At 45.3% G+C, this 12,689-nt stretch overlaps 1 protein-coding gene across 1 annotated transcript in view; it reads right to left on the bottom strand.

Moving 5' to 3' along the window:
- The window catches only part of ADAMTS17 (ADAM metallopeptidase with thrombospondin type 1 motif 17), a 432,408-nt gene that overhangs the window by 90,377 nt on the left and 329,342 nt on the right, over positions 1-12,689 (bottom strand). The window contains exon 16 of the mRNA XM_045296468.1: positions 11,239-11,319. Within this exon, the coding sequence (XP_045152403.1) occupies positions 11,239-11,319 (81 nt within the window). The remainder of the gene's footprint in view (positions 1-11,238; positions 11,320-12,689) is intronic.

The raw sequence follows: 12,689 nt of genomic DNA, 5'->3' as shown, positions 1-12,689 counted from the left end.
AAAGCAAAGAGGATGGGGTAAGGGGGGAACGTGGCCTTTCTTACAGGGCATCTGGGATTCGTGAGTGGAGGAGCGTTTAAGATGAATAGGGTCCTCCAGGGTAGGACTGTAATGATCATCATACTGTTTATCTGGGGCTTCTTGTCTCAAAGGTAGTCCAGATAGAAGTATGGGAAGAGGTGCAGAGAATGGAAACAGCCACAGACCAATTAAATATTACTTTCTGCCTGATGAATTTAATGTGTTCAAAACAAACATCAGTTCGTTTTGCAGTATCTTTTTTCTTCTTCTGGTGTCATTCAGTTGATTCTGACCCATGGTGATCTCATGTGTGTCAAAATAGATATGCTTCATATGGACTTGGGGCTTATTAAGGCAGGCAGCCCAACAGAAACATCTAAGATACTCCTGTGCTAGCCGAGTAGATCTCTCTTCAAAGAGCAGGTGCTATTTTATTAGACATTTGTGTTTTCACATCTGAGTGGCCCCACAGATGCCACAGGGATGCTCAGCAGATGTTGGTCAGTGGAGCACCCAGAATGGTGGGGCTTGCTCCCACAGAGACCACAAGGTGGGGCGGGGGCTTATAGGTTTGCTCACGCATACATTCACCCCGGGTGAGCACATGTTGAGGTAGACGGAACCAAGATTTGATTTTCTTTTAAAAAACAATAGCATTATTGAGGTCAAAATTACATACGATACGATTCACGTAAGTATGTACAATTCTGAGTTGTGCTGCCATGATCATAATCAATTGCAGAACATTTTCATTTCCTCAGAAGGAAATCCCTCACCTATTTGCAGTCACTCTCTGTTTCCCTCCCCAAACTCCCACTAATCTACTTTGTCTTTCTAGATTTGCTACTCTAAGCTCTTATATAAATTAAATTACACAATATGTGGTCTTTTACATCTGCCTTCCAGAACCGGCATTGTGCTGATTGCTTATGAGCAAAAACTTGGCCTATCATACCAGATATTATACATATAGATCTTGAACTCTAAAGTGTCGAGCAGTCTCTTAGTTTTTTATTTTATTTTTGCTCCTCTTCATGGTTTGAAGTTCATTTTCTTCTCATGAAGACAGCACTATCATAAAATTTGGTTTTATTTTTAGAAAAAAAATACTGGAGCCTACGTTACATTTAGGAAAAGGTAACATGACAAATCCAAGACTTGAGACCAAGTCTTTATGTCATATCAGAAAAGGAGATTCCCAGGGTCTCCCCCATCCATCGCCCATAATGCTCATGAACTTGGCCCCCTGATACACACAGTTACTCTTGGTCACTTTAGAACGCCACTAAGTTAACATCAACAAAGTCAGATAATCCTTTATTCTATTTCTGTTTAAATAAATCAGCTCTGACTTTCTTGGACAAACATCAAAATATGAAGCTATTGTTTCTCTCCATGTCCTCCATCTAGGTCTGTTACCTCTGACAGCAGTGCCTTTATCCTGAGGACTCTGATTTCCATCAGGTTAACGTGGCCATGTGGGCATCCTTGAGGGGCTCAACTTATGTTCCTTTGAAGTGACTTGAGTTTGGGGAACAAAAGAAGTCTGAAGTGGCAAGATTGAGTCTGTGGGATTGATGGGCTAAGGTTGGCCAAGAAAAATGAGTATATGCATTATAGAGATACAAATATATATATGTATATATATTTGGCTCAACTTTCCTGGACGTTTTACTCACCAGTGCAGTTTTTGCATTTCTTAAAACTTCTTTTTAATAAACCTCTGTGATTACTCCATGCCCTTGGAGAAAAATAACTCCCCTGGAGTGCCCCTAAACAGTCTCCCTAACATTCTGATCGGATCTCTCTGTCTGGATCTGAACTGGCTTCTCAAAAGCTACTGTTTTGATTGATTGGAACTCTCCATCTCCCCCCAACCCCCACCCCCCTCTCTCTTTTGAAGGCACTCCAATGAGATGACAACAGGATATTACTGATAGAACTTGTTTTCAGCCATCCACTGATGGCAAATACACGTCCAAACATGTTTTGTCCAGAATAAACCCACACATACATGAACTGGAACCATAATGGCAACACTTTTGACTTACCCTCAAAGAACAGAAAGAATCGTTGCCCAGCATGACACCATTTCTGATCATTGACATGTGTGAATCGATTGTTGCAGCCATTGTAGATTTTGAGTGCCTTCCAATCTGAAAGACGGGGTGCTCATCTCTAGCACTATATTAAGTAAAATTCTGTTGGGAGCCAGAGGGTTTTCATTGGTTAATTTTCAGAGGTGTATTCTCAGCACCTTTTTCCTAGTCTCTAAACCTTTTTGAAACCTGTCTATCCTGGCAGGCCCTGCTGGTATTTTGAAATACTGGTGGCTTCCAGCAACAAAGTAACATACAAGTCACCAAAAAATGACAAACTGACAGGAATGGAAAGAAGGAAGTAGTGGACAGATAAAACTAGGGGTCCTTTAAAAACTGTAATTGCTGTCATCATTAGGGCTGACCCACAGTGGTTCGATGCACAACAGAATGAAACAGCATCCTCTCCCTTGTTCCTGTGTTTGCGTCCACTGCTGCAGCCACTGTCCACACGTCTTGCTGAGGGCTGCTTCCTTCTCACTGCCCTCTGCTGTAACAAAGACGACGTCCTTCCCCAAGGACTGGCCTCTCCTGTCAACACGTCCGACTGTAAGACAGAGGCTTCGCCTCTGAGCAGTACTCCGGCACTTGTTTGTTTGTTTGTTTGTCCTTTAGCAGCTCACGGTACTTTCAATATTCTTTTCCAGAACCACAATTAAAGTGCACCAGTTCATCTCCAGGCTTCCTTACTCGGCGTCCAACTGTCACATGCATAGGAGGCAATGGAAAATATGCACATGAGGCTCACCTGAGTCCTCAAAGTAACACCGTTGCTATTCGATAATCTAAAAGAAATCCTGTGCAGCAGATTTACCAACGCAACATGCCATTTGATTTCTTCTGGATCCAAGTAAGATGAAGTCCTTGAAAACCTCAATCTTTGCTCCATTTATGATGATGCTACCTAGTGGTCCAGTTGTGAGGATTTGCATCTTCTTTACATTGACTTGTAAGCCACAATGTGAAGGCTGTAATCCCTGATCTTCATCAGCAAGCGTTTCAAGTTCTCCTCACTTTCAGCAAGGACGGTTGTGTCATCTGCATATTGCAGGTTGTTAATAAGCCTTCCTCCAACCCTGAGGCAGAACTCTTCTTCCTATAACCAGCTTCTCTGATTATTTGGTTAACATACAAATAAAATAAATATGATGAGAGGTTACAACCCTGACACACACCTTTTCTGATTCCAAACCATACGATATTCTCTTGTTTCACTCACACAAGTGCCTCTTCTTGATCCATGTGCAAGTTCCACATGAGGACAATGAAATGTTCTGAAATCTCCGTTCTTCTCAAGGTTACTCATAGTTTGTTATGATCCTCAAAATAAAATACCATGGCATAGTCCATAAAATACAAGTAAGCTTTCTTGTAATCCTGCCCTGGTTGAGCCTTTGCTTTAAGACTTGGGTGTGAGGCCTGATCTTGCTCTGTCTCATGCTGTTGGAAACATCTAGTTTGGTAACTGCCTAGCATTTCTCTCTCTCCTCATTCAATCGTGGCTCCCTGATTTTTTCTCCAGGGACAAGTTCTTCCTCTAGTTATGTAAAGAAAAAAACTATTGTGGACTCAAGGACGTCGCTGCAGGATCCTTACCAAGAGATGATGAATACCACCTGGGATTCAGGACTGGCACAATCAAGCCACATTTGACCCTGTCCATGGGTCTCTGTTTTGGCGCTAACACTGAGGCACTTTCTGCCCCAGCCTTATTTTGGGAGATCCCTGACCTGTTTTGAAAGGTGCCTAAGAAGCACTTACTAGATCAAACCCAAAGTACCTACCTCCATGCCCAGAAGCAAACCTCAGGGGTCAAGGGTGGGGCCAGAAGAAAGGGGCCAGTGCAAGGGACAATGCAGGCGATGATGATAAACTCTTCCATAGCTGCAACGGCCAGAGGGGTGGGGGTGGGGACGGGGCAGCAGCAGCAACCCCCACATGCACATACGTGGCCAACTTGGGCATGGGGGTCTGCCTCCCTGTGGTCACCAGAGCAGGGTCCTGTTTGTCTGAAGGGTCTGTGTGGAGAGCCACGGACCAAGAGAGAATTTTAAGAGCTGGTTGGCTCGGTGGGTCTAGGGAGGTGTCATTTCAGGGGGTCAACAAAGAGGGAATGGAAAGTTGGAGAGACAGGCTGTGGCTCGTGGGCTAATCTAGAACAAAGTAGGAAGATGGATGAGAAAAAACGTGCTGGACTGTGGGGCACTTTCTGGAAGAGAGAAGTTCTTAGTGCTTATTGCTTTCAGGGTGTAACTGCAGCACTCAAACAGCTTTCATGACGACGGAACAGGACGAGGCCATGTTTCAGCCGGTTGTACTTGAGGTAGCCATGAGCCAGAGCTAACTCAATAGTAACTAACAACCCCAGCACATTTCAATCTACGCACACGACATCACTGAAGGTGGAGGTGGGAAGAACTGAGCTGCTCTGGAAAGCCATACGGCCACTGTTGGAGTCTGGCTTTGCTGGGAGGCCCGAGTCTGGAGCAGCGGAGGTGCTGCAATCTCACACGGAGACAGCTTCCGGAAAGGGGGCGTACTCTCACGGACCCAGAAAGAATTCACTTTACATGTCCAAGAGTGCACGTGACCATCTGAACGAGCAGCTCAAACTACAAGCAGTTTCATGGATGAGCACTTTGCCCGTCCATCTAAGGGAGGGGCACTCTATACCCCTGGGCACTTGCTTGTGACAACAATTATTTGTGCATCCCCCAGTGAGAGCACAATCCAGAGGTAGAGTCAAAAGCACGTTAGCAGGTTCAAGGTGACAAGGAATGCGTCAAACCCTATTTATGTTGGTGAGGCAGATTTAGTCAGCAAGATTCAGAGTGCTGGTTCCTGGGGTCTGTACTAAAAATGCAGAAATTCCTGCAAAAATAGAGCAGCTCCCATCCCTTTAGGACCTCCTAGGCGCTGCTACTGGTTACTGCTCTAGTGCCAATTCAAAAGATCAACACTAAGAAAAGTCCGACAATCTACTTAACAAAAATCAGACACAGAAAACCCCATGGCAGTGGTTCTCAACCTTCCTAATGCGGTGACCCTTTCATACAGTTCCTCATGTGGTGGTGACCCCCCAATCATAAAATCACTTCTGTTGCTACTTCATCACTGTAATTTTGCTACTGTTATAAATCGGGGGTCCTCTGTGAAAGAGTCGTTAGACCCCCAAAGGGATCGTGACCCACAGGTTGAGTACCGCTGCCCTGTGGGCACAGCTCTACTGACATACGAGTTATGCTAAGAGTTAGGGTTGACTCCACAGCTTTGAAGAGGTGAGGTTCTCGTCTCAGAGATTCTACTGTTGAGACAGCGAAATCATTTTAGTACTGAATAAGTAGATTCATTAGATTCGACATAGAATCCAGTGATAAAATGCCTGTGTGGAGCCACATTGGCTCCTGAGAGTGAGCAAGCAAGGCTGATTACCTCCTACCCGTTGCTAGAGCAACCATTGGCCTTCTTCCAACTCTCCCACCTCCTCAGCCTGAGTAAGCTTTTCTGGGGAGAGTACATTGGAGCAATGGAGCTCAGCTCAGGGCACCTCATTTTTGTAAGTCCTTTCTAAGGCTCTATTCTTAATGTTGTATTCTTTAAAAGACTCCAGCCCCACCCCCTCACCGCCAAATAAAATCAACTTTGGGTCCTCCAAGTTCCTCCTATTCTCCATCTTTGGGCATCCATAAGTACATTCATGCCCTCTTTTTCTTGGAGTATTTAGAAGTTGATTAGTTTGTACTTCAAATCAAGATTTTTAAAGCTCAATAGGGGCTAGTAAGATGATTAAAGATGCTTTGATTTTATAGGCAAATCATCATTGTTAGGTGAAAGAAGCCAATCACAAAAGACCATACACTATAGGATTCCATCCTGGCAAAAGATTAGTGGCTACCCAGAGCCAGGAAAGGAGATCTGGTGGTGGTGTGGTTACCTGCTGGGCTGTGATTCACAGGATTGGCAGTCCAAACCACCAGCACCTCCGTGGGGAGAAAGACTGGGCTAGTTTCTACCGCCCCTCCACAGTTCCAGTCCCAGAAACCCACAGTGGGTCACAACGAGTCGGTATGAACTCGAGGGCAGGCAGTGCGTTTAGAGGGAATGAGGGGTAGGAGAGTTGAGTGGGGTGGGCGTGGGGAATGCAGTGATTGCTAAAGCACACAGCGTTTCCTTTGGGATGACACCACTAATGTGGTGATACTTGCACAACTCTGACAATCACAAAAAAATCACTGAGATGTGTACTTTCAATAGGTGACTTATATGGTATGGGAATCATATCTCAAAAAAGCTGTTTTAAAACAAAAACAAAAGAAGGAATTTCCATGTGACCTGATTCTCTCTGTGAAATCTCAAGTTCACATTTGCTGGGAGGAGATTGCTCTTTCCTGGTTCTGACAAGGCCAGAAGTTGGACATTTTAAACCACTATCCAAAATACAGCAGCACTTGCGTTGGCAGAGTTTGCTTAGAAGCCCCTAGAAGTCTCTCAGCAGTTAGAGGCGTGTGGGCCCTTTCCTTGGATATCAGGGCAGAGGCTCCTCAATGGCTGCAGCTTAAGGTCACATGTTGACATCCACTTCTGTTCTGAGCTGTTCTTTTCTGTCGATAATTACACACTGTTTCTGTGAGAAGATCATAAGCCATTCTGTGGAACCAAGAGGGACATTGCTGGTGGGAGGGCAGGTTCTCCTTCAAGGCTGGCTCGGGGCCAGTGGCAGCGGTGTGACCCTGCTTCCCCTTCCCCCTTGGGCGGAGGGCTGTGCAGACAATGACGTCTGTTCTCTCCTTTCTGGAAGCAACTGGAGGACCTGACCCACAGTCACCCGACCGCTACTCCTGGCATTGGGTCAGCTGCGTCTTTGATTTCCATTCGGAGTCTTGCCAGCTCCGTGCTCAGCTGTGGACACAAACTGCAGAGGCATTTCCTGTTCCAGGTGGTTTGGAGCAGAGAGCCAGCCAGGCAGCCACATGGGCTAAAGGTAGTGGGGAGAAATCCTTCAGCAACTACTGCTAGCAAATATGAGGGTAATCCAACGCCACGCTGGGTGGACTTCCAAAGCTCCTAGCCCTGAATGGAAACAAGGCCTTCTTGAATTGACTTTCACAACCAAAGAGCAATGGACCACCTGCATGCTCCCCCTTTGTTAACCTGCCAAGCCCTAGAGTATAATTTCTGAGAAGATGAGAAAGTTGAGAAGCTATCTTGAAAGGTTAGGCCAGTGAACTTGCTTTTCTGAAGTACACACGTTACGTAATAACACTGGATGGGTGTAACATGGGTCTCTAGTGGACAGTTTTCTCTACAAGTTTTGTCTCCATTGAAGCTCCACGAATGGCAGCAGACTAATATTTGGATTCCAAGTCTCTACTCAGCTACTAACGGCCAATGAGTGGATTCTGACCCATGTGGGCCCTAAGGGGAAGGTACAGCTTCCCCCTTTGAGTTTCTGAGATGCGAACTCTTTATGGGAGTGCAAAGCCTCACCTTTCTCTAAGTGGCTGGTAATTTCAAAATTCTGATCTGGAGGTTAGCACCCCAATGTGTAACCACTTGAGAAACCAAGTCTGTTACAGAATCCCTTAGAGTCTAGAACGGGGGTCCTCAAACTTTTTTAACAGGGGGCCAGTTCACTGTCTCTCAGACCCGTTGGAGGGCTGGACTGACTATAGTTAAAAAAAAAAACAACTATGAACAAATTTCTATGCACACTGCACATATCTTATTTTGAAGGAAAAAAACAAAACGGGGCAAAACACCCGGCGGGCCGGATAAATGTCCTTGGCGGGCCGCATGTGGCCCGTGGGCCGTAGTTTGAGGACGCCTGGTCTAGACATACTTCGCAAAGCACTAGGGGTCAGCTGCCAGCCATCTGTCACTTTGTCCTATTATGGTGGTTTGTGTGTGGTTGTGATGTTGGACTCCACCAGCAGGGTCACCCATGGGGAACTGGTTGTGGTGAAGCTTCCAGACTAACCCAGACTAGGAAGAAAGAGCTGGTGATCCACTTCTGAGAATGAGCCAATGAAAACCTTATGGATCACAAGAGAGTGCTACCCAATACTGTTTTACAAGGGTCCTCCACACTGTAAGACACTCAAGATACACTCAAGAGGCCACAACAAAGGTGGCATAGCCTGGCAACGTTTTCTCCTGTTGTAAGTGGGGTGACCAGGAGTTGGAGTAGACTGGTGGCAGCCAGGGGGAGAAAAATGTAGCAATCTGTGTCTCTGACCTTGTTGGAACCCCTAGAGGGGCATCCCCACTGTCCTGCACAGTCGCTAGGAGTTTGTGTCAATATTACCTGAATAGCATTGGGTAGCGATGGCAACTAACACTAAGTGAGACGAGAGATAGAGACTCAAACATAGCAGGGGCTCGATGATTGGGAGCGATCCGTTCTGATGTTAGTATGTGTACATGGTTTTCTGGCTCTAGGAGTACACAGTGACCATCATGAAAGCTTCTTCCCCTGGGCAGCATTGGCTCTACAGTGAGTTTCAACGAAAAGCTCATTTTCACTCTTGCTGACGAGTGATGTACAGGATTCTGATTTCTGTTACTATTTTGTTGCAGAAATTATCTTAGGCTGTCTCCTGGTGCGGAGCTCAATAGACTCGAAATCCTGAGAAGGTAGGATTGGAAGTCGAGGCATATCTATGCAGGCCTATCTGTTGGTGATGTTTGGAAGAACCAACAAATTTACCTTAGATTGAGCCAGGTTCTGAAATATTAGGATTGTGACTTTTGAATAAGGGGTCTAAGTCTCTCATGGAGGTCTTGCCAAGGTAGGGGAGAGCCAGTGTATCATTTGGAAGGTAACTGTTGGGTCTACCCGCTGTCTTTTATTTTCATAGTGTGACTTTTGTGTTGCTATCATGCTAAACGTTGTAGCACCAAATACCAGTAGGATTGCCCATGGTGGACACATGTCAGTAGAGCTTCCAGACAAGGAAAACTGCCCAGAGATCTGCTTCTGAAAATTAGTCAATGAAAACCTTATGGATCACAACAGAATATTGTCTGTTATAGTATTGTGAGGTGAACCCTAGATTGGAAGGCACTGAATGGCAGCCAAAACGGTGGTCTCCAGTATTATCAATAACTATGACGGTGGGCAGGACTCGACAATGTTTTGTGGTGCACGGTGCTGTCATCCATCAGAGTCAGCTGCAAGGCAATCACAACAACTTCTGGGTGTGACACGGGGTGATAGGACTTCTGACCCAAACACTGATGAAGTTGTCCTAATTTCCGTTGGTAGCAGGAGGGAAGGGAGAAAGCTCATTGAGAACTTAGTAAAAAGTTGTCACCCTGGAGAAGCTACCATATGCAGCACAAGGGCCATCTTTCTAAATGTGTTCTATTTGCAAAGTTGCCACTAGGATGCTCGGGTTGGGGGAGTGGCAGGCCAGGTGGAAAGAGAAGGCACGCTAGTCCACAGACCTAATGCACATCAATGTGATTGTCAATGAGAAAGTCTTTCCCTACGGTAGGGGTGCAAGCAGCAGTTTCCAGCCCCCAGGAGGCAAGGTGACCCAAAGGTGAAGAGGAAGATATGGTGGAAGTGGCCGAGTTGCACGGACACATACGGCAGGGCACTTGTGTAGTCAGTCCCTCTGTGAGGATTTGGAAATAAGAGGTCCAACCCCCAACACCTGCCTTCCCAGAGGCAAGAGGGAGAAGTTTAAGGTTCAGGGGTTCAACCAGCAGCTGTGGATTTTCATTCCCATCTCAGGTGTCCTGAATCAGACTCTCTGAGTTGTACATGGAAAGTCTCAGTAACTAGTGGAACGTGAATGAACTGGCTCTAAACCCAGGTACGGGGCTTGCCTTTGTTTCTGCTTTTAATTCTTAAACCAGATTGTGGTCTTCATGATGCACCTATCAGAGATTTCTTTTGTGTCTGTCTTGTTAATATGTGAATGGCTCAAGTACACACTTGGAGCCATTAGTGCCTCCTATAAACCCAGGAACATGGACAATGGATTTTTTATTTTCTGTGAGTGATAAAACTTGAAATGAAAGGGTTTCACGGGCAGCACCCATTTAGTGAAATCAATGTAATTCCCCAGGCACGCTGAGCTGATACTTAAGGCAGGGATGTGGAACCGGGGCTGACAAAAGAGCACAGGCTGTAGAAGGTTCTATCACAGTGAACTAGGAACACAGGTAGCCTCTGCTACCAAAAGGTTGCCCCGTGGCAGTGTTGGCTACGGCTGATCTACATAATAAACATATGTGTTCAGCACTCCAGCCACCTTGGCCCTTGAGTGTCAGGCTCAATTTTGCTGGGACTGAGGGGAGGCTGAGGCTGAGATGTGATTTTAGGAGACACTTAGATTTCTTTTACTCTCAACCTACTTACCAGTTGCCTCCCATATTCTCAGACATGGGGACCCATGTGTTTATCACAGTAGGATTATGCCCCAAAGGGAATCAAAGGTTGATTAAAAAAAAAAAGTTTGCCAGGCTTTCCTTCTGAGGTGCCTCCTTGAATCTCCAACCTTTAGATTAGCAGCTGAGTAAATTAATTGTTTGCACCACCTAAGGGCTCACTTCTGTGGCAAAAAAGAATTTACTTTTATTCTTCTCAAGTTTCAATGAGGGGACTGTAGAAGAGAACAGAGATTGGTCTGGAAGGGATGCTAATTCCTGCATAGGAAGACAGGTGTTCATGCCTAAACTCTATGTAGTTGGTCATAGGGATTTGGGAACACAGCTCTGAGTGAAAATCAGTTTTCACTTGTATTTCTGCTAGATGTAGGGTGGTTGTTCTTTTTCCAGCTAAGGAGGTGTCTCTAGAGCCACCGACGGGCCCATAAGACCTTCCTGCAAGATAGACAAAGGGACCCATGATGCTTAGAAAACAATCTACCCCAATTCCATATAATTCCCTTGGCTCTCTGTCAGCTTCCATCCCATCCAGGGAGGTCTCCACCTCCCACCCCCACCTGGGGGGTGCTAACACTCCAGCCAAATATATTAGTGTTGTTTGGTCAACTCCAAGTACTTCTGTCATTACAATTACAAATCTAAATATAAAACCAATGACCACTTGGAAGAACGATATTGAACCGAAATAGTGACTATCAAATTTAGCACTTAGAATTTATACCCAAAAAACTGTGGGCAGGTTTATCTTCAACCACGCGTATCCTCCGAGCCCCTGCAGGAATGACAGCAGCTTCAATATAGCCTGTAACAACAAATAACACCCAGATGAACCATACCTCCACTCTGGATCAGTACCTGCCGAAATCCACACACACACACCACCCCCAACTTCCCATGCCCTGTGCCTTCAGACACCATGGCTGGTGCAGCTCTAAGATCTTAAAGTCAGCTAGCAGGGAGTGCTCTTGTATAGGTAGAATCTCCCAGCTGCCTGACTCCCAGGGAGCCTTGCTGGCAGGGAATGCTATGGGAATGGCACTTCCTGGAACATGGATACAGTGTACTCTGGCCACATTCCTCTGTTAGAGGTTCCTTACTTAGCTCTATGTTGCACTTTGGACTTGCCTGAATAGTCATGGAATGATCACACAAACTAAGCAGCTTACCCTATTACTGAACATGGCCTCAACCCACTATGCCTCCCTTATTGTTTCCACTGCCCTTTGGAGCTTTCTGCAACTATCAGAGTATGCAATTCTGTCCATTTTCCTTGAGAATTTCCAAGTTCAGCACTCATGCTTTGATCTCCATGTGTCCAGAATAGCAGGTGGTTAATGTAGACTCCATGAGGCTGGGGCAGGGGAAGCGGGGAAGCCAGAGCCTCGCTAAGGCTTGGTTGACCAGGTAATGTTGTTGGACGATGGGCCCAGCAGTAGAGTGGGGTTCCGAGAGACACTTCCTTTACTTTCACTTGGGGTTTCAGACAGAAAATTTAGATGATGATCTCAAATCAGATGATGCATCCAGTCCATGTGGTTCCCAGATTAGCTCATCAGAACCAGCAATGAAATTTTTTAAAAACCTGAGGTTTCCAGAGATTATGGAAATCTCTATTTTGGGAAGTTGATTTATTTAGTCATTTTCCCACAATAAATGGCTTTATTTTTGTTACAAGAATAGCACATGATTATTATGAAAAGTAACTTAAAAAACACAAGAAGGAAAACCCATACCAATGGACCCAGACCACACTCAGAAAATTATCCCTACAGGTTTACATTTTGGTGACTCCTCTCCCTAGCACCTTTTCATGCACATGCATATGCACATATCACTGTATGCGAATGGGAATTGCATGTGATTTTAAAAAGTCCAGGACACTTGTAAGAAAGAGCTTTGCTAGATAATATGTGCCCAAGGTGGAAAATTAAAGTTATAAAAGGTGATCATAGAAAATACATCATTAATCTTATATAAGCTATAGCCTATAGTCAGCCTTGCTAAATAGTGGTTTTTTTCCTAATAGTTTGCATGTATTGGTAGGGTTTCTATGAAGCTAACTGTATCATTTGCCAATAAGGCAGTGCGGTTTCTTCCTTTCTAGTTTTTATACCAAAGAACCCTAGTGGCACTTTTGGATAAGACTGCTACCCAATAGGTCAGCAGTTCAAA

Source organism: Echinops telfairi, unplaced genomic scaffold, assembly GCF_000313985.2.
Source record: "Echinops telfairi isolate 266 unplaced genomic scaffold, ASM31398v2 ScPeMD7_7409;HRSCAF=8447, whole genome shotgun sequence".
Classification (NCBI taxonomy): domain Eukaryota; kingdom Metazoa; phylum Chordata; class Mammalia; order Afrosoricida; family Tenrecidae; genus Echinops; species Echinops telfairi.
The sequence above is the reverse complement of the archived record's forward strand: the minus strand, read 5'-3'. Positions and strand labels throughout refer to the sequence as shown.